Below are 22380 nucleotides of genomic sequence, written 5' to 3'. Positions count from 1 at the left end.
CATTTGTTGAAAACATTACTTCATTTTTCTTTTGTTGCTAGTCACAAATAAGTCAGTCAGTTCCAGGGAGCATAATTCTAAGGGGTGTCTCTAACTTTTCCTTTGACTTCTTTTGTTCTGCCAGGGTGAAGCCATTGGAAATGTATTTATTGTTATTGTTGCTATAATATGAGAGTTTTGATTAACACAAATCTACAGTTTGATTAACTGCCAATTTTTTTTTCTTCAAATTCAGCGTAATAGTGACAATAACAACATAACATCAAATCTACATTTTTGGGCAGAGTGAAAGGTACTACTTTTTATTTGTGGTCTTCCTGTTGCGATTTTTAAGTACAGTGCCACATTGGAAGCAATTTAATATTGGTATCCTAGAACATAATAAAGACAAAGGATTGGTAAACTTTTTTTTTTTTTGTCACTTTGTTTCTCTCTTAAGCTTAGATGCTTAAAAAAGAAAATTATATTTATACAGACCTTTTATTTTTATTTTTTTCCAGTTGTACTGCTATTCTCACTTTATTTTTTTTATTGATGTAATTAAATAAAGTTTACATTTCAAGTTAGTCTCCCATACAGAAATTTTTTTTTTAACATACATCGTTATGAGACCCCGAGCGCTCACCACATTCTGCGACAGCACACTCCTCCCCTCCGCCCCTGATTCCCCATGAACATTCAACCAGCTCCTAACTCTCTCTGCCTTCCCCTCTCACCTCTGGACAGAAGCCGCCCCTTTGGTCTCTTATATCTACTTGTCTAAGAGGCACATTCTTCATGAGTATCACTTTATGTCCCATAGTCCAGTCCAATCCCTGTCTGAAGAGATGGCCTTGGAAATTGTTTTAGTTCTGGAGTGATGGAGAGACCAGGGTAGAAATATCATTCTTTCTATATAACAATAACCATGACATCTATTTTAATGACACAAAATTCTGACAGTGAAATTAAGAAATTCCTGGGTCCACACACATTGCAGATAAGCAAAGAAGACGCTGAACTCCAGATTCCCTGACTTGTAGTACTTGTGCCTGTAATCCTACCAATTCAATTCTCACTTCAATTAAGATGTCATAAACCTTTAAATCACCTTTTAGCATGCACAGGTACTCTTTAAAAAGTAGTTTTACGCCATTTAATTTTTACAAGTGTGTAATGCTGAACTGTGACACTTTATGGGAATATATTTTGAAAAGTTAAATGTACCTAGCCTACAGAAGGTGCTGTCTTTATCATAAAGTATGAATCACCAATGCATAGAAAAGTGTTGAGAACACTCCCCCCCCCTCCCTCTTGAGAAAGTTGGCAGAATATCTCTGGTTTCCATGAACTGTATAACCTATTGCCGTTGAGTCGATCCCAAATTCTACGAGCGCATTCAGCTTTTGAAGCAGGCCATGTTTTCTCTCTGACCCTAGCCCTATTTAGAAAAATAGCTGATAATACTTGGGGCTCCTTAGCCCTACTGGTGAGCCTAAGTTGGGAAGCAATAGGCTAATAACTGACTTCCAGTAATTTGTTTTTAAAGCAACGCCCCCAACAAGGACAGCTTAAGTCTCTTCTTTCTCATGAAACATTCTACAATGTTCCTGCCTTCACTGATTCCTTTCTTTGCTGAGCTCATCTGTCATTCATAGTCAGTACCACATTACCTAGCATGTAATTATATGTTTTTGTTCTGAAACTATATCTAATTGTGTTAATACTGGCTCTCTAATATGCAGTTAAATTCTGTGGGAGCAGAGCCTATGGTTTATGTTTCTTTCATGCCTGCCCCCCCAGTCTGTCAAAGGACGAGGCATGTTGTGGTTTTACGTAGAGATAATTCTTGATTGCCTGCACTCCACCGGAAGAAACTGTGTTCATCTGTTTCCAGGTAAATGCCAATAGTAGAGTGGTATTTGCCCTTGTAGAATGCCCCAACCTCAGGAGTAGTTTTGATAATGGCAAGCTGTGATTGCAAGTGGCCATTTTCAGAAAGAGTAGTTTGTTTTAGGACAAAGAGAATAAAGTTTCCTTTAGTTATTTATGGAACTCCTCTTTTATTATCAAATCTCAACCTTTAAAGTAAACAATTTCAATTTCTTAAATTTTTCCTCACTGTTCGTGGGTTAATTAAACTACTCATAGAGCATTTTGAAAAATTGAGATTCTATGTATGTGTGTGTGTGGTGCGCAGGTATGTGTTATACATATAAACTACTTCACTTAGAACGTTTTCAAAGGTAAACTTTTGTCTTCAGTGCAGTGGTAAGCACACTAATAATTTAGAGACATTACACTCAATTATTTTCTTCATAATATAGAAGCAAAGAAAGAATGGACACTCTCCTCCCTTTTATTTGACTACTGGAGAGGAACTCAATCCTTTTCTAGACTTTGGGCAGTCAGTGAGGAAAGGGAAAAGCCTCCTACTTCCCTGAAGAAAAATATGCTTCTCTGGCAGAGAGCCACAGCTGAAGCACAGCACAGGGAACCACCGACGTGTGCAGGCACCAGCCCCATCCACATTCAGGGATGTCTCCAAGAGTCTACAGGAAACAAGCAGCCCAGAACCACGGCTACAGATTTCAACATGCTGGTCTCTTGCCACGTCAGGTAGCTGAGTAGCATGCATTGTCCCTTTTATTAGCAGGAAACCAAATCTAAGACATACACACTTAAAAACTAATAGACTGTCAAGAAAAACCAGTCTTTCTTTCCAGAGTCTATGCTTTCTTAGGAATTGATGTCTGGCACAGCACGTGAGCCAATAGAGGTTCATTATTCTTAATTTAAGCTCAGCAAGGGAAAGAATCGTCTCATGGAAAAATGCTCCAAAGTGTGCCAAGACAGTCAGACCCAGGGCCAAGAGTGTTGGACTCAGTGTACCTCCATTTGCCCTTCTGCAATACTTTACCTAGTTGTCTCATAAATTATCTCCGAGGTTTAAATGAGGTAATATACATAAAAAGTGGCCTGAAAGTATTGAGCCCTAAGTGTGAAGCTAATGATGATTTAGCTTGGCACATACCTGTGATACTCTGAAATGTAACTGTACACTATCTTGGTTACACTGCAGGCATCGATCAGATCGAAACTATATTTGCTTAATTTGCTTTACTCAGAATTTTGCATGGAGTTATCCAAAAGCAAATGGTTAATAAATGTTTAGCACTATACTGAAAGGTATTAATAATCAGACCAATTTTAAAAACACTATCATTAAAAAAACTAATTCATTCAGGAATGAATCACTGTTGTGCTTTATTTTGACTTATCTAGATGATATCATTCTTATTCTAGCTGTGTTCTGAGGTACATGGTAGTTTAGAACCTACCACAGGGGGTGAGGGAGAGACCAGAGAAAGCAGGGCTCCTGATCTCTCTCCTCAAACATTAACCGAAACAGCTACTCTTAACACCTGTTCAAACTATGGAGAGCCTTGAAGAAACTTTATTTAATAAAAGCAATCTGCTCTTGTAACATAAAATCTGAAAGTAAATTTTCTACATAATTACAAAATTCTATAAGATTCTATAAAAATGAAAATGAAAAATGTGATTTTTAAAAATCACACAAGACTCTCTTGTGCAAAAGGAGCCCTGGTGACACAGTGGTAAGCACTCAGCTGTTAACCGAAAGGTTGGTGGTTGGAACCCACCAGCCACTCCACGGGAGAAAGATGTGGCAGTCTACTTCCGTAAAGATTACAGCCTTGGAAACCCTATGTGGTAGTTCTGCTCTGTCCCATAGGGTCTGTATGAGTCGGAATTGATATGATGGCAGTGGGGTTTGAGGGATCTTTTGCAAACATTACCTTATTAAAAACGATGACTGTGAAATAAAGAATATAAGGTCCCTAGGTGAAATATTAAGGAGCCCTGGTGGCGCAATGATTAAGAGCTTAGCTGCTAACCAAAAGGTTGACAGTTCAAACCTACTCAGTTGCTCCATGGGAGAAAGACCTGGCAATCTGCTTCAGTAAAAAGTACAGCCTAGAAGAGCCTATGGGGCAGTTCTACTCTGTCACATGGGGTTGCTATGAGTTATAACCAACTCCACAGCACCTCACAACAACAGGCTAACTATTGGTATATGCCCAGAGAGATTTCCTGTTCTCAGAGCCAACATTCCTTATTCTTTACCCTCTTCCTAAAGTCATCGTATCCAGAAAATAAACCTTTAGCTTTGTGTATATCTACAGGATGTACCAACAAAAATGTAAAGGGATTAATCAGATGGAAGTTATTTCTGAATAATGTAAGCAATAAGGCATAATGATTCTCAATAAGGAAACATAGCAAAATAATCAAATGTAATTTTTCTGGCCAAAATGAACTCTAATTTAGAGGCTAAAATTGTCTTTTTTGAAACCTCATTAATATCATTACACTGACAATTTTATCAATATTTTAATATTTAAATAATTTTAGCTTAATATTAGCTTTATACCTGCCTTACACTTAGATTTGGGAAGGTATAAACTATCAAACCAGCAAAAGAGAATACCTAACAAGACAAATTACATCCAGCTATCTGAATTAATAGGTAACTATTTGCATTGCAAGGAGCCCTGGTGGCACAGTGGTTAAGCGCTTGGCTACCTACCAAAAGGTCAGCAGTTCGAACCCACCAGCAGCTCTCCTCAAGAGAAAGATGTGGCAGTCTCCTTCCATAAAGATTACAGCCTTGGAAACCCTATGGAGCAGTTCTACTCTTCCCTGTAGAGTTGTTATGCGTCCGAATCAACTCGACAGCAATGGGTTTGGTTTTGGTTATTTGTACTTCAGACATATATTGATTGCCTACTATGTATCAGGCACTGTGCCTAGGTGCTGAGGATAGAAGATGAATACGATTCAATTTCTTTTACAGCAAGGTCATGATTTACTTAGGAAAACAGACACACATATATATGTATAGTAGGCCATTTGCTCAATATTTGTTGAATTATGAATAATTCCAAACTATGTGTTAAGTGCAAATGCAGTAGATGATAGCAAGAAGGGAAATAAACGACAGTGCCTGGGATCAAAACAGTGGTGACTACCTGTTTAATTAGATAGTAATTTCAGTTTATCTAATCATTTTGGTTGAACTGATAAATTATTAATCACCATCTGATGGATAATGACCAAGCAATCCAATTGGCTGCTAATGGGGTAGGAATAGTCATTTAACCAAGAAGGTAAATATATACCTTCTGCTAGTCTGCACAACATCACAAATAATATTATCATCCTCAATAAAAGTTCTTCCTCCTTCTAATGGAAGGCACATTAGGAAGAGAAGAGGAGAAAAAGGAGAAGGGAGGTGATAAGTTGTGTGGTTTCCTAAAAAGAGACATGACTTAACTTACCACAAATACACTTCTTTGTGGCTATTATTTATTATTAATTTCCTCTTTGTTTTTGTTTTGTTTTCTTTTAAGGAGTATGCATATGGATTGGAGTAAGAAGGAAAAGAGAGAGACCTCACCCATCTCATTGGAATCACTTTGGGGATTAACCAGATCACAGTTCACAGCCAGGTCACCCTCATATTCAAGGATATCATGATAAGACTAGGATTCAAAGCTTAGCTTCGGCATGACCTCAGGAATGCCACTGAGCCTAATTTCCCTGAGACTTAGTGCATGGTTATTATGTCTTTCCTACTTATCTAGGAGATGAGAGTATGAACTAATGAAAATGGTTAAATGTTACGCGTTATAAGAGATTCATAGCATTGACCAACAATGGACAATCAAGAGTCAGAGATTACATTCTTAGTCTCTACTGTGAGGTAGCATGGTACAGTGAAATGTGTGAGAGCCAGAACTCCATGGACTGCCTTGTTTTTCCAGGTCTCGTAAGTTTTCTGCCTTTGACAGGGTGCTGTCTTATCACTTTTCTGTCGCTCCTTTTAGTGGAAAATATTTGAGTTTTCCTTCTCTGACAGGTTTCCGCCTTACACAGGTTCCCGCTTTCACAGGTTTTACTGTATAATGGTTGAGCTTTGACTCAAGAGCCAACCGCCTAGGCTTGTCTCCAGCTTTCCTACTCCTAGCCATGTGGCCTTGGGTAAGTTAACCTCTCTGTACCTCAGTTTCTTCATTTGTAAAATGAAAATCAGAATAGTATCTACCACAGAGAGTTGCTATGCAGATTAAATAAGTTAATGTTGATGGAGGCGCTTAACTAGTGCCCGACATATAGAAAGTAGCATATATGAATTTGTTTTTTTTAAACTAATAAACTACCTATTTTAAGGTTATAACCATGAGCATTTGCATAATAATGTTTGTATTTAATATCCGTACTTTTCCAAATTCTTTTATTTAAAGATAACAGTACGTCAGCTTTTTAAAACACTCACAGTTTTGTAACACTAACTTGTGACATCTCATATGACTAAGAGAAGGAGTGCTACCAAAAAAAGAAGAAAAAAAAAGAAATTCCGGAATTGAAGAAACTCTTCCCACACCTTTAAGCCCCACATAGCCTTCATACATGTTCACAAAGAAAACCTTTCAATAATTTTCCAAAATGCAGGTGTGCAAATTACTCCTGAAATAGACAGAAGTCATGTTCTCAGTACCCCCTGAACCACGGTTAAACACACCCTGTAGCATTTTCAGCTCATAAAAGTTTTATGAGCTGAAAAGTTCCTTCAGATTGTTTTTAACTGCTAACTACAGTTGCGTTCTAGCAATAGCACCCTAAATTTGCTATTAAGATCCACTTGAACAAATATAACAAAATGTGTCCTGAGTACCATGTTTTGTTTCATAGAAGTTACAAAAAAAAAAATCAAGATTTATATGCCTTGCCGAGTACAACAAAAAATTATGAATGCCTTGGTTTAATGTAGCATGTGTGGTACTTTTGCTTACTTGGTACATAGTACACGCAGAGGTCAATTCCAAGCTTGTGAATAGATTTATATAAGTTCATTACATGTACCAAAGGATTTTCCAGTCTGGAAAAATGTGCCTTGATACATAAAAAAGTTGGTTTTCCACACACATATACATTTTTCCTTATTAATTTATACACCTGCCTTAGAACCCATTAACTTAACATCTGCTTTAGGGTTTTACCTTGACAAAGTTCACAATGTTTGAAAAATTAAATTTCTCATAGAAGATAATTAAAATTAGTATAAATAAGCAGTTGGATCTGAATAAACCTCTTTGTTTTATTATGACAATAAACACCACTTTTAGTCCTAAGGAGAATGCATATATAGAAGCACACAAAAATAAAGATAGATGATAGGCAGATGATAGATATATACATACATAACATGCATACATACATACATACAGAGAGAGATGCACAGACAAATTGATACCTATTTACCCCCCTCCCCCCCAACACACACACTCACACACTGGAATCCTGTCCTGATGGAGGTAACCAAGTATTCCTTTTCCACAGAGTTTTCTGACCAATTATTACCAATGCTGAACAAAAAATACTTGAAGGCTGATTATCGTCCTATATTTTAAAATAGAAGAAATAAGAAGAAACACCTATTCATGTCTTTCAATCCCAGTTGAATTAAATCCATGACTAGAATACAAATGTGCATCTTTGTATAAATTGCTTCAGGGTTGAGTTGCTCAGGCCCTCCATTTTGAGTAACTGTTTATAAGCTTAGATCGTTTTTGTGATGACTGCCAATTCTTTCAGAGAGATCAAGTTTCACTTTTTCCATTTTATATTCTGATCGCTCTAACCTTAACACACAGTTTCCCATTAAGAAGAGTTGTAAAATGCAGGACATTTTTACTGTTTTCTGTGTTATCTGACTCAACTTAAGGAAGACCAAAGAAGAACTGATGCATTTGAATTATGGTGTTGGCGAGGAATATTGAATATACCATCTACTGCCAGAAAAATGAACAAATCTCTCTCGGAAGAAACACAGTCACAATGTTCCTTAGAAGCCAGGATGGTGAGACTTCATCTCACATACTTTGGACATGTTATTAGGAGGGACCAGTCCCTGGAGAAGGACGTCATGCTTGGTAAAGTAGAGGGTCAGTGAAAAAGAAGAAGGCCCTCAATGAGATGGATTGACACAGCGGCTACAACAATGGTCTCAAACATAGCAACAACTGTGACGATGGTGAGGATGGCACGGGACCGGGCAGCGTTTTGTTTTGTTGTACACAGGGTCGCTATGAGTTGGAACTGACTCAATGGCAACTAACAACAACAGTATCTACTCTAACAAGAGAGTAATGTATACTGGGAAAAACTTCTGCATAGTCAGTAGTTCAAGTATTTGAAAAAATTCTCAAGTTAAGTGTAAAGTTCTTTTTGCTTTTCATTACTACTTATCTTTCTTTTCCATAGTAATCTCTTCCTGTCCCTTTTCCAACCCTACAAACTAGAAATCCTCATTCTTACTTGCTTGGAAACTCTTCTCCTATGACTTCAGTTCCCAGAGGTGGAAAAGGAAAGTCGTTTCCAAGAAATAGCATCATTACCAGAAAAATAATGTTCCAATCCTGGCCTCTTTAAACTGTATTGGGAAGTGGGGATTAATTTTAATACTCTGGCAATGTATTCCATTCTTTACTATTCACTCCCCTGCAAGAGCTTTTAAATCAGAAAATTCTGCACAGCAGAAGCCTATAGAAGCCGTGAAGTTCCCATCTGCCATACCGGAAGCCAGCTGACTTGATAACGGAGCTGCCTGTTTGTTTCCAACAGGTGCACTCCTGCACACTCTAATGAGGATAGCATCACCCTGAGGAAAAATGACACCCTGAAGCGTAACCCCCAACAGTAAGAGAAGAATTCTGCTATAAGGACAGTCCTCTAGCCAGGTATCTCAGAGACAGATTTTTAAAAAAAGAGTATTAATTTATTTAATTTTCATATCAAACTATAATGCAGCAACTTAGAAAAATTAGTGATCTTAACTTTGAAATTAAAAAGAGACAAACAAACTTGAATCGATCTACTGAACTGTATGTGCTCTGTATTCTCAACTGAGCTTACCAAAATTAAAAGATGGTATGGTTTCACCTTTGGGAAGGAATATGTCACGCTTGGTAATGAAAACTGCAAATATTAATCAACGGAAAGAAAGGGCTTTTAAGAATTCTGTCAGAGAGCTAAAATATTTGAGAATAGGCATCACAAACATTCCTAGAGATAAAACAGTTAAATCACAAAATGGGCAATATTCCAGTCTGGTCTGTAGGAAAGAAAGGTAATGCTAAGATACCCAACTTCTGATATTTGATATTATGAAATCATTGCATTGCCTAGAACTGGACTAGATTATATTTGTTCTAAATAATTAAAGCCACATTAAGGGGGAAAAAAAAAAAGACAACAGCTTAAAAAACATGTTGAATTTGCATTAAAATAACATTTAAACTATAGCACATATTACCCACCCCACAAGTGGTATAATAAACCTACAAAATCCTGGAAGAGACAAACAAAAGCAAACTTTAAGATGTCTTTCTACGAACTCGAGGGATGTGCAATATCGTTTTAGCTGTCCACATTGTAAGTGCTGAAGGTTAATAGTTAAAGACCAATGGAATGTTAACACAGTCTAGTGCTACACTTGAGTAGTGATGCATGGAAAGACACTGAAATTAAAACACTTTGTTCTGCACGTTCTGAAGTGATGTAACAGTGATGATTTGGTTATATTAGATGACAAAGCAGGGCTTCTTATAACTTTTAAAATAAAATCATACCTAACATTCTTCCAAATTGTTTAACATATTCTTCCAATTCTTGTCTAAATACATAAAGCTAAAATACAAATTTTTTCACACTCCAGTTATCTTCTAATAGCAGCATTTGATATGTTGATTTTTTTTTCCCAATGTAATTTTCAAGATAAAATGCTGATTGCCTTGAATGGTATGTCTAGAAAGCAAAGACTTACCTGTCTTGTTTTCTCTGACCTCAATAACATAAACATTTATGTCAGAGTGGAATTTTGTCCCCAGCGGGGGTTCTGGAGTGGAAACTGCCTGAGGTCTGAAGGGCTCTTTGCTTTCCACAGTAGGTGGTTTTGTTGGCTGTGTAGAAGTACTTGCAGTCGTGAAATATTCTCTATCAATTTCGGTTTCCGTTTCCTTAGCTACAATATCATCAGGGGTAGTGGGAAGAAAGCGAGATGTTGATTCTCCAATAATTACCATGTCACTGGTTGTTTCCTCACCAGGTTCCCTGTCAATGAGAGGTGGTTTTTCAGTGGATGTTGAAGAGGGCACAGATGCTGAAGTTGTATGAAATTTGTCTACTGAACTAAACATAGTAGTAATATCACTCGGAACTGTAGTTTTAATTGTTGAAAATTCCGAGTGTTCTGTAACTTTAGGCCTTTCAAATAATCCCGAGCCTAAATCAATATAATCTAGGGATGTTTTCTCTCTCTTCTCAGTAGTGGTTTCTTCTATCAGCCGGGTAACATGGGTGCTGAAAGGACTCAAAGGTGATTCAAATTCCGTTGAACTACTACTTTCTGCTTCATATTTTTGGTCAGGCCTTGGACTTAAAGATATCTTTGTTCCCACACTTGGTGTTAGTGTTACCATTTCATCCATTTTCACTTTGTGCTCAGTTATAGGACAAGGTGGATAAGACACACTGTGCTCAATTTTTCCAACTGGAGTTGTTTCTAAAATGGGGACTCTTTCAGAACCTGTCACCAATTTCTCTTCTGGGATTGGATATGCTGATCCATCACTCTCTTGTTCATCCAGTGATACTGTTGCCTCCTTGAGTATTTCAGCCGTAGAACTGGGAGCTGGAACCGGTTGCTCCGCAGTCTGTTCTTTCCAAGGAACTTCTTCCTGAGTTGTTCCCTGTGTGATTTCTGTTGTTGTTCTTAAGATTTCAGGAGAAATAGTTGCTTCCAGGTGAGTCTCATCAATGACACGTATGTCTTGAGAGGGCTCACCTAGTAATTCTCCTTCTGATGGAACAAACTGTACCAAAACTTCCCATTCTTTCTTAGGAATTATAGAAAGAGGAATGGTATGGGAAATGTCTACATAAGTAGTAGGCTGCTGGGTGCTACTAAAATTAACAAATGCCAATCCTTCTCCATCTGAAGTGTGTGTAAATTGGGGAACAGTAGACACTGGCTTAGAGATGTCCACATCTACTTCTTCGTCCAAAGCACTTCCTTCTGTGGTTGCATAAACAACTTTGCTTTCAGTTCTTGAGATAGATGGAACTCCTTCTTCAGTTGTAGAATCTCTCAAAGTTGACTTTTCTGCAGTACTAATTGATGTAGTTGGCTGAAATCTAGCTGTGAATTTTCCACGGTCTGTTAAATATTCCTCAGTAATCTCCTCTAATGGCTTTTGAGTACTATCTGGAATGAGAGTAAATTCATCTCCATGTTCAGTGAATCTTGGGATTTCTTCATCCTTTCCATTCCCTCCTACAGTGGGCAGTTTTGGAGAGACTTCATGGTCTGTAGACTCTGAAGGCTTTGATGTTATATTATCTTCATCCCATGACCATTTTGATACAGTGACCACCTCTACACTTAAAGTACTGTGAGTCAAATGCACTGTTGTAATACCCTCATCATACTTGGTAGTATCTTGATCGCCAACCGGAGTTGTTGCAAATTCTTCTTCTCTAGCTCTTTCTTCTGTTGGCTGCACACTTGGCTTTGTTGTTGTTAATGCTGGAGACTCAAAAGATTTGGTTATTTCCACAGAAGACTCTGTAGGATGAATTTGCTCTGAGGATGCTGTAGAGACCTCCATTCCAGAGAATTCTTCCTCTGTTTTTCCTATAAATGGATCTTTGGTGATTTTTGCCTGTATTTCATCATTGGTATATGTATCTGTTCTCATAGCTGGCCTTTGTGTTACTATTCTTTCTCTTCCTTGTGCCATTTCTGTTTCTAGAGAGGAATAAATAACTGTTGGTATTTCCTCTGTTAATCTTTTATCACCAGGAAAAGGAAACAATTCTACTTCTGTCTGATGCTGTGGTGAAAAAGGTGTGGTAGATACATGCTGGTCCCAAGAATCCTCAGTTGTCCTACCAGTAGTTTGTTTCTCTTGCCTGTCGTCCATAGATGAGCCATCATTATCAGGCATGGTAACAGATGTAACAAGTGTGGAAGCTGAGATTGACTCTGATTCCTCTAGTTGAGTGTGAGTGATGTCTTCTGAAGTCTTTGACACTGTAATAACGTCAGGTATTTGGCTAAAGATGAAGGTGCTATGACCAGGTCTAACTGTAAGTGTTCTGTCTTCACCATCATCATTCCCCAAGGTGAATCCATAGAGGTTTGTGGTCACTGATTCAGAGATAGGGCTTACTGTTTTCTTTTCAGTTTTGGATTCCATGGTCATTCTTGTGGATAGAAATGGTATTTCAGTTGCAGAAAATTCCTTGGAAGGAGTGTGCTTTGAGATTTCCACAGATGTTACAAAGGGACCCACTTCTATTTGTTCAATTTGTGTAACTGATTCTTGTGTTTTTGTATCTTCCGTGACATCATCCCATGAATCCGTAGTATGATGGGAGATAACAGTTGTACTTTTGGGCACGTCTTCCTTGATTTCAGACATATCTGGTTTCTCAAGTGGTCCTGCAGCAGAAGGCAAGTAATCCATATCCCATGGCTTCTTGGTACTTCCAGAAGGTGTGGCTGATTCCGTGGCTAATTTGTCTGTAACAGTCTGAGATTGAACTGGACCTTTCTGTTCAAAATTGACTATATTTTCCACAGAAGAGAACTTTGTTGTAATGACAGATAATGCAGTGATTAAAGGCATGATCGGCGTAGTTCTGTCAGGTACTATTTGTGGTTCCTTGGATAAACTGGGTGATGCAGTTTCTGCGAGGATAGTCAATTCAATGGTTGTAGCCTCTGATACATTCTGTTTAGCTAGAAAAATAATTTCAAAGAGTTGATTAGACAAGTCACTACTAAAAAGTTGTGCCTCCAGTGTTTGTTAACTGTTTGTTGCTGTGTGTTTTTGGGGTGCCCCAAAAGTGTTTTGTGGTGAGAAGGGGAGTCTAAAAACTACACTTATATTAATCCAAAGGCAGACAATTGAACATTTAACATAAATTGATCAGTTGTCCTTTTTATTGTAAAGGTTATTACTACTTTTACCCATAGGTGTGATTGGCTGTTCTTGGTTTAAAAAAAAAAAAAATTAATATTATGCAGTTTTAAGATAAAAAGAAGTAAAAAAAAAAAAAAGTAAATGCAGAGTTTGGATACAGCAGATGGGTTTATTTATCAGAAACCACAGCAGCAATTTGAAACCTAGTAGGAGAACTTAGTGCTACTATTCTGGAGGCTTCTGAACCCTACCTCTAGCTTTCTCCACATACTTTGTCCTTCTCAAGCTGCATAGTATCTCAGGGGAGAGGGAATGTTTCAGATTGCAGAACAACAGAAAAGCCACATCAAATGTAGCAGAGCTACATATAAACCATCACATTGTCCATAACATGAAGACTCTCATAAAAACAGAATATTAAACTTTTTAATACTACTCTTCATTTGATTCCAGGTGTTTGGACACTTGTCTTCATCTTCCTTTCAACTCTGTAGTGTGGGCTTGCTTGTAATAAATTAGAAAATGTTTCTGGCAGAGGCTGCTTGGCATTGTTGTAGTTCTATCTTTTATTCTATGTTCTACATACTATGTTTGTAACTCTTAAGGGTCTTGGTTCCAGGCTTTCTTTAGCATGAAGCACAAATGTAGAACAGGAAGTAAAGTTCCCACATGATATATTTTAGGTCTGTAATTACAAATCACTGGAAACAGCCCTGAGCATCAGAAAGAACAGACTCAGGCAATATAAGGTAACATGTTATCATAAAATGCTACATTATAATCCCTCCAGATTTACACAGAATGGTCTGACTGGTTTAAAGAAATTTAATATGTGTATAAAAATGAGCGTTGTATACAGGAATTCCTTCTCAATATAAGGAAAAAATCAGCAACCTAGCACACAAAGATTTCATTTAAAAAAAAAATCAAGTGTTTTGAAAATAAAAACTTATCTGCCTTTAAACTGAGGAAAAACTATTCTGAGGAAGCCTGTAGTCCTTGTTTTGCTACACCTGTGTGATTTAAAGCTAGTTGTATTTGGAGAATGCCTGTTCTCCCTGATAAGAGTTGTGATAGCTATAGTATCTATAATATCTTACTTTTAATAATCCCTTTGAAAACAAAACTGGGCACCTTTTAACTCAGTCTTCTCTGTCAAAATTTAATGATAAAATGCTGTAATTTTGATGTAAACTAGACTGGGGCTGTAATAGGTCCCTTATTTTTTTCTGGCACGAGCTGTTATTAGCTGTGGTCATTCTCTATACTAATTTAAAGCCCAGATTCATTATTTTTACGATAAAAACCTGGTGGCCTTTTATATTATAGTACATTGAAATGTTCTTTAGGCCTGTCATTATTTGTCTGTTTATATTTAAACAAAACTAAACAAAAAGAGATTTGGACTCTTTAAAAACATGAATGATGAATAACTTCTTTCTCCCCTTTTAGAGAAAAGTTTTTTCTGCCTTTACATCTTGGAAGAAGCTTCAGTCTATTTTGATTGACATGAACAAACTTAAGGACCTAAAATGGGGTCGATTCTTTTCGTTTTAATTCAATTCTCTATCCTCTGAAATTCCATAACTGTTACCTCATTTAACTGCCAAATTTCATATTTGTCTTATAACTGCATTCTTTAGGGAAATGGTAAAAGATAGGTACACGGAAAGTTCCCATGGAAGCATAACATAAACACTAAGCAAACTGCATAAGAGAAAATGTAATCATATTATTATTAATAATAAAAAGAAAGTTAATTTTACTTTTCCCTCTGAGTATTTCCATAACTGATGACATTAAGTTAAAGGGAGATGATATTGCGTTCGGGCCAAACAGGGGTCTGTGAATCAGGTTTCCTTAATGTTCCAATCCAAGTTCTATACCAGTAAGTCTATCCAGTGCTATGAAAATATTTTCATAACACTTAAAAAATTAGGGACTTGGATTTCTAAAATAAATAAATAACTGTATGATATTGTCGATTATTATTTTCCAGTTTGCTGTTGCTTCCTCCAGCCCCGTAGCATAGTAAAGTGATAACAGCATGTCCCAGAGAATCTCCTTTTCTAAGCCAGGATTTATATGACTTTATTTTCACAAACAAGGCTTTTCAATAATCTCAGGGCCCTGTTAAAAAGTCTGCTTATATTTAACTTAATTAAATCTACTATTTGGAATAGAAAACCTCAGACTTCCTTTTGGGGTTGGGTGGCTTTTCTATCAACTTAACAGATGATTTCCATCATAACTCAGTGAATCTGATCATCTGAACCATTTGTTCCAGCCATTACAAAAAAGGAAATAATTTTTACAAACACAAATAGCTGCAAAACAGCATAAATACCACTATTTTATTGTGGACAATTACAAAGGTGGAAACACAACTCCAGGTTATTCTAAAAGTGCTGCTCCAGAAGGTGCGCTCACATGGAGAAGCTTTTGTCTTGGAAAATTACCAGCATTCCTTCAACTTCATTATTGAGAAAGCCAACAAAAATCAGCTTGCTTCATTCCCCACAAGAGCTCCCTTCCAAACTTTGCAGCTGTCTGCTATGCAGATGTTTCACATCACTGTACTTGTGGTATTTTATGTCCTATGAACTATCTTCTCTGTGCTTCTGTTATGAGACATATGGCAGATTTTCCTAATAACATATAAACACCCTATTAGTAGCACAAAAGTCGATTTAACTCATACCCGTCCTGCGTACATTAAAGCCACATGACTTATTTTAAATTGATTCTTTTACATTAAGTTTGCTATATGTAAATATGTGTAAACCTGGGAAAGTATCAATAGAGTGAGAATTCAATAGCTTGATTCTGGGCTCATAGTTGAGGAAAGAGTGAAGGCTGGGCAATGGCATTAGAATTCAAACTATCTTTAAAATGTTTCATGAGTGACTGAATGCTAACATTCAATTTCGATACATAAGAAATATTTTTGAAATACCAATGAGGGAAGGACTAGTTTTGGCACTTACGGTCAGATGATAATCTAGGTCACAAAAAACTGTAATAAGCTGACCATAGTTTAGAAGGGCAGACCAATCTCAGAAGTGAACCAATATAGAAATAAGGTGGCATATGAAGTGGTGGTAACTAACTGAACCTTCTTTAGACCACTATTTTCAGCTCCAGGCTAATCAAGTAAAGGGATATGAGAAACAGTGAAGGTTCCAAGGAAGATCTTATAGATGATTACGGCTTAGAAACTGAAAATTCAAAAGAAGGAAATTGGTCAAGACGCTGAGGGACAACTGAACAATTGTGTTCAATAATAGAAATGGCTGTTGTTTAGATTTTAGTCTCCAACTTAAAAAGGAAAAATGGGCTCAAACTCCAGTGCAACAAATTTAGACAATGACAAAAAACTATCTGATAGTGATGGCCACAGAATATTAGAATGGGTTTCCCGAGAAACATGCCCTGTCTCCTTCTCTGGAGACCATTAACAACATTAAATGAGAGATGATCATCAGTCATCAATTGTTCTAATTCACTTAAACTTGAGGGTGTGATCTTTCAAAGTCCTTTAAAACTCTCTAACTTTCATATAACTTGCTTAACACTGAGGTCAAATAAAAATAAAAAGTGCACGATTAAGTTTAATTATCAAGGGAAAATATGCAAGAAAACTTTGTTTCACAGATACTAATTTACCTGTTCAAATCTATTTGAATTTTACTACCCAAGAATAGATTTTAATCATATCTGTTATTAGTCATTTTTAATGCTCTATTCAGTTATAAGGAATAGGGAATTACAGCAAAATAAGATTTGGCATTGTTCAATCACCAAGGAATGGCTCACCAAACACTACATTTGGTAAAAGTGAGTTAAAAAGATATGGCTATATTTCTAAATTCCTCTATTTAATTCCTTACCTGAAGTAAATCTCTGACATCACTTTCTGGAAGTGCAGCTAAAGTCACAACCCTCACACATTTTATCCTACAGAATTCAGTCACTGAGCTTTGAAATTTTTTTTTTTCAAATTGTTAAAAGAAGTATTAAAAGAAGCTTTGAAAAATGAATTTGAAATTTGGGAAAACTATTGGCACTGTGTGTTGTTTAAGACAGCTTTTATGTTATGACTAAGCTCTCTTAACTTTTTATATGTAGAATAAATTTTGAATACTATAGGGTTTTAGGTATGGAAGAAATGAATAAGAATCTAGCTTCTAACTTCAGCTGAGGAAAAAAAAAAAGAATTTATTATATTCCTCTGTAGATTCAAATGAATTGAGGAGAAAAAAAATTGAACTGAAACTTTCTGTTTTAGATTTTATTTATCTTTTTAGTTGTGGACAATTCTATTTGAATGTAAGTACCTTGTTTTTTAACACATTCATGTGAATTCCTCATGTAAATAAATAATTTAAACACATCAGGATGAATTTTGTAACAGAACTTTTTTGTGGCTATTGACAGGATTTGACTTAAATTTTACCCTCCGGGAGAAAAAAATATTGTTTAAAAATATTTTTAAAATATTGTTTAAACATTTTCTAATGCTAGTTTTATAAAGCACAAGGGGATATAATCAAGCAAGGCAGTCAAGCTGAATAATTCTACCACTTCCCTAAATTAACCTCTCCAGCCCCCACCCCTTTGTATACCAATTTTGTTCTTTAATCATATCAACCACTCAATGCAAAACTTTTAGAGCCTAAACTCTCTAAGGAAAGGTGGCCTAAAGGAATGTATGGCTTTCTACTTTTATGGAGAAGGTTTTTTGTTATTGTTGTTGTTTGTTTGTTTTCCTGAACATGCTTAAGGAAGACTCTTGTTTCAGAGCTGGGGAGGGGCGGGAAGCTAGTCTTTTCAATGCTCTCTTAAGGATGGCCCATTGGCTTTAACACTCAGAAAGTTGAGTCTCAGGGAGCAAATCCAAGCAGAGGTATGTTAGCTCTTTCCTTTCCTTTGCTGACTGCTTAGGCATCACAGCTCTGTGTCTTTTTCATTGGTGAGAAATGCCAGTGTATTTCACTTTAGAAACCAGTTACATAATAAGCTAGTGTATTTTCTATTAATTTTAGTTATATATTGCTACTACAAGGTATCTTCAAAACTTACTCAGAAAATTTTAACATGGCTCCATCTTATACATACCCAAGGCTACCAGAATTTCTGAGAGATCTTTGCTTACCTAGCCCAGTATAGACCCTACAGTAAATATTATAGCGAGACTGTAGCAAATTTGCTTGTTCAATTAGGCAGTCTACTGTCATGATACCATATCATGTGAGAACTATGGCTAAAATAATTCTAGGACATCTGAAAAATTAAAATAATTATATCATAAAGGTTGAGAAACGCTACTTGAAACTAACTTTAAGTAGTGAATCTAACTGAAGATAGCCTACTTATGTTAGCCCTTGCAAGGAACATATATTTTACTTCATTATGATATTATAGAATTAATCATTAGAAGGCACATATTTCCATTACCTGAAATAAAATAAGTGGAGATTTTTATTTATAGCATGGTTCATTTTTAACTACAAGTTGAACATTATGATTATCCATGTCAGCTCCAAGTACTCACCTGCAATTACTGATATTTAAATTCTCCACCATTTCAAAGAAAGAGTGGTATCAAACAAGGACAAGATAAAATTCACGGATTTAACTCAGCCACAGGTGGCCTCAGCATTACAGTACCAACAATCTAAATGAACTTAAGGGCTGCAATTAATATAAAATTACTGAGAAACACGTACTGCCAGGGACGGATTACCCAATAAGCAAGGTAGGCATGGGCTTACTTGTATTTACTTACTAATCTTTGATGTGGGGAAACCCATGTGAAATTGTGTACTACGGATTAGTAAATAAACACAAATAAGCCTGTGCATATCTTGCTTACTGGTTAATCTGCCCCTGACTGTGCTTCTAGGCACAGTGTGGCAGAGTTAAGACCTTAACTTGGCATTTCTTCATTCCCTCTAGAAATCCGTTTGTCAAACTTTATGTTGTTTTAACCACATCACCGCTGTGTGGTTTGCTTGCTTTTGCAAGTCTCTGAACTTTCCTATTCCCATACACGTAGTGCAAGACATGGAATCCACTCCCATGACCAGTTGAACACCAATGCATACCTCTGAAGTAATATTTTTAAATGTGTAATTTTTAAAAAGATATCAAACACTTACGTTTAAAGCAGTAGGCATCAAATCTGCTATCAGGGGTAGGGAAGCCTGTCTGGTTCTCAAAACGATACAGGGTTCTCACCCCAAGTAAACCACCTCCACACTGGATCCTGGCCACAGTCACAGGGTGGCGCACACTGGAGTCTGACAGCCAACCGTAATCGCACTGGTCAAAGCCGTTCCTCCAAGCGGCATGGAGTTCCCCCACTGTCGCCAGCCTGGCGTCCTGGGCTTCACACTCTTCTTCAGCTTCCTTAAAGGTAAACTTATTGGGAGCAGTGATGTGGTACACATCACCTAGAAGAAGAAGAGAAAACAAAACAAAAACTAAGTTTTCACTATTCATCTCTTTCCTTTTTTGATATTAAAAAACAAGAAAACAGTTGCCATGGAGCGATTCCAGCTCATGCGACCCCTTGTGCGTGAGAGTAGAACTGTGCTCCGTAGGACTTTCAATGGCTAATTTTCTTCTAAGGCACCTCTTAGTGGACTTGACTCTTCAAACTTTCAGTTAGCAGCTGAGCGCATTAACCATTTGCGCCACCCATGGATTTTGATATAGGGTGGAGGAGGGGCATGTAATCTTGTTTTCATGGCAAGGTAGCAGCTGCTGATACTTTCAAGCAGAGAACGTCATTACTTAATTTTGGTATAATTATTATTTATGTATAATAAGAAATAGCAAATATGAGAAAAGTCATTCAATACACATATATTCCCATAGATGATACAAGCAGTCACTTGATAATAAAGTTAAAATAAATTCTATAAAACGAACAAATCTTTCCAGGTGATTCCTTGGACTTTTGTCCAGGGAATGGGTTTTCTCTTTAATGAATGAGCCTGCAGTGTACTTATTCACATTGCATGGTGGGAGAGGAAAGCTCTTTTTAATGCCCACTGAGGTTATTTCACTTGATTTATCCTAAAACCAAATAATAATAATCCAAACCCCTTCCTCATGTATCATTGCCATCAAAATGGATTAACTTCTACCAAAATCAATCAACAAAACAAAACAAGAAAACTTACAGGAGTTTGAAGATGGGAAGGGATGGAAACAGTACAGAATGCTGTCTCCTGCCTTCCTTTTCCAGGGGCAGGGCTACCATAATGGCTATGCAGACCGTGCACTTCACAGTAGCACAGGGTCGGGGGTGCATGGGGGCTGACATCAGCTCCCACTCAGCCAGCCAAAGGGACCCCAGTCAGCTAGAGGAAGGGGTACCTTATTTTCTACTTTTCCTGCCCAGACAGGATATCTTTCAGAATCTTCCCAGAGGAGGCACTTTTGTGAAATTCTCACAAAGATGTTGTCCAGCAGGGGCTTGAACTAGGTCCAGGTGGCTTTTATGTTTGTTGATTGATTAGCAAACAAAGGCTGGGCGTTTTGTTGTTGCTGCTCATCACCAGGTCCAGTTAGCACAGGGCATACTCATTATCATTCAGCACGTTACAATAAAATATTCTGGAACTCCATAAAGTTTGTTAAATTGGAATTTTCCCTAGGTAGCCAATATAACAATTTGCTGAAATGACAGTTGGAATTAAAATGATGCTTTTCATGTATGAGCACGAGCAGCTAAAAGACAGAGGCAGAATTAGAGAACAGTTTCTTGAATGTAACAGGCAGGCGGAGATGTATAAAACGAGATAGAGAAGAAGCTAAAATATTGACAGCTCATTGCTGGAGCAGCTGCAGGTCTGTTTCCATCTCATCGGGGCTGCTTTCTGATTCTATGATATATTAGACAACTGGTATGTGATGAGTGTGCGTAATTTGTACCTTCACCTGACTAAATCCAGGTGTAACAAGCAATTGTTTGAAATGAATACAGCCATTAATCGCTCCCCCTCTCTTTCTCTCTGAGTGTGTGATAACTTTATAAAACAAGAAATGTTAGTTATGGGAAAAATAGCCAACGCACACATATCAGCTTTTCTCACTATAAATCTAAAATTGCCACTGATGTAACTAGGCCAAGTCCCAATAAGAGCTATCTGAAGAAGAGAAAGAAAAACTACTTTTACCTGACTGAAGAAAGTAATCCAGAAGTGATTTTTATCCTTGTTATCTGGTCCAGGGATAGATTCTCCAATAGGCAAGATAAGCATGGTGCTTACCTTGCTTACCAGATTATCTGTAGTGAACAATTTCACATTTTTTCACCACGTTGAAGATCCTGCTTCCAGGTATGGCTGGCATCTGTCTCTCTCCCAACCCCACAGCACCTTCCTACACAATCAAAGCCTCTTTTCAAATTTACAATCCCTGACAGGGGCAGATAACACAGTAAGCAAGGTGCTTACTTACTAATTTGTAGTGAACAGTTTATTACGTTTTTCACCACATCACAGATTAGTAAGTAAGCACAAGTAAGCCTGTGCTTACATTGCTTACTGGGTTATCTGCCACTGATCTGGTCTGACAAAGAACAGTGATCTCAAATTCATAAATATACTAAAAACAAGTCAGTGCCCCCTCCCTACTCCCACAATGTTTCCCTGTGAGTCAAGCTATAAAAAAATAATTGCCGTCGAGTTGACTCTGACTCTGGTGACCTCACATGTGTCAAAATAGAACAGTGCTTCATAGAGTTCTCAGTGACTGATTTGCAGAAGTGGATTGCTAGTCCTTTCTTCTGAGGCATCTCTGAGTGGCCTTTAACGTCCAACGTTTTGATTAGTAGCCGAGCACGTTAACCGTTTCTACCACCCAGGGACTCTGTTCAAGTTACAATAACTTTTAAAAGCATATGGGTCACAATACCAGTTACATAGTATGGATTCAACAATATGTATTGAATGAGTGGCATTTCACGTTCTTGTTCAGAAATTAGGTGCTCTTCAACAGAGAGTCCCTGATGGAGCAGGAGAAAGATGGGGTGTAGAACTCAAATTCTAGTAAGAAGACCAGACTTAATGGTCTGACTGAGACTGGAGGAACCCCAGAAAGCATGGCCTCCGGACTGTCAACCCAGAACTAAAACCATTCCTGAGGCCAACTCTTCAGACAAAGATTAGACTGGACTATGGGATATAAAATGATACTCGTGAAGAGCGCGCTTCTTAGCTTGAGTAGATACAAGAGACTAAATGGGCTGCTTCTGCCTGGAGATGAGATGAGAAGGCAGAGACGGTCAGGAGCTGGTTGAATGGACACGGGAAAT

At 37.4% G+C, this 22380-nt stretch overlaps 1 protein-coding gene across 4 annotated transcripts in view; it reads right to left on the bottom strand.

Annotated features, from left to right (window-relative positions):
* VCAN (versican) overlaps positions 1 to 22380 on the bottom strand; it is a 125823-nt gene that overhangs the window by 63978 nt on the left and 39465 nt on the right. For 3 of the 4 annotated variants that reach the window (XM_023742784.1, XM_004388838.2, XM_023742785.1), the window contains 2 exons: positions 19214 to 19507; positions 9890 to 12868 (listed from right to left, as the gene is read on the bottom strand). In XM_023742784.1, coding sequence (XP_023598552.1) covers positions 9890 to 12868; positions 19214 to 19507 — 3273 coding nt within the window. The remainder of the gene's footprint in view (positions 1 to 9889; positions 12869 to 19213; positions 19508 to 22380) is intronic. The other variant, XM_004388839.2, reaches the window with a different exon arrangement.

Source organism: Trichechus manatus, unplaced genomic scaffold, assembly GCF_000243295.1.
Source record: "Trichechus manatus latirostris isolate Lorelei unplaced genomic scaffold, TriManLat1.0 scaffold00217, whole genome shotgun sequence".
NCBI classification, from domain to species: Eukaryota; Metazoa; Chordata; class Mammalia; order Sirenia; family Trichechidae; genus Trichechus; species Trichechus manatus.
This window is presented reverse-complemented; position numbering and strand designations above follow the sequence as displayed.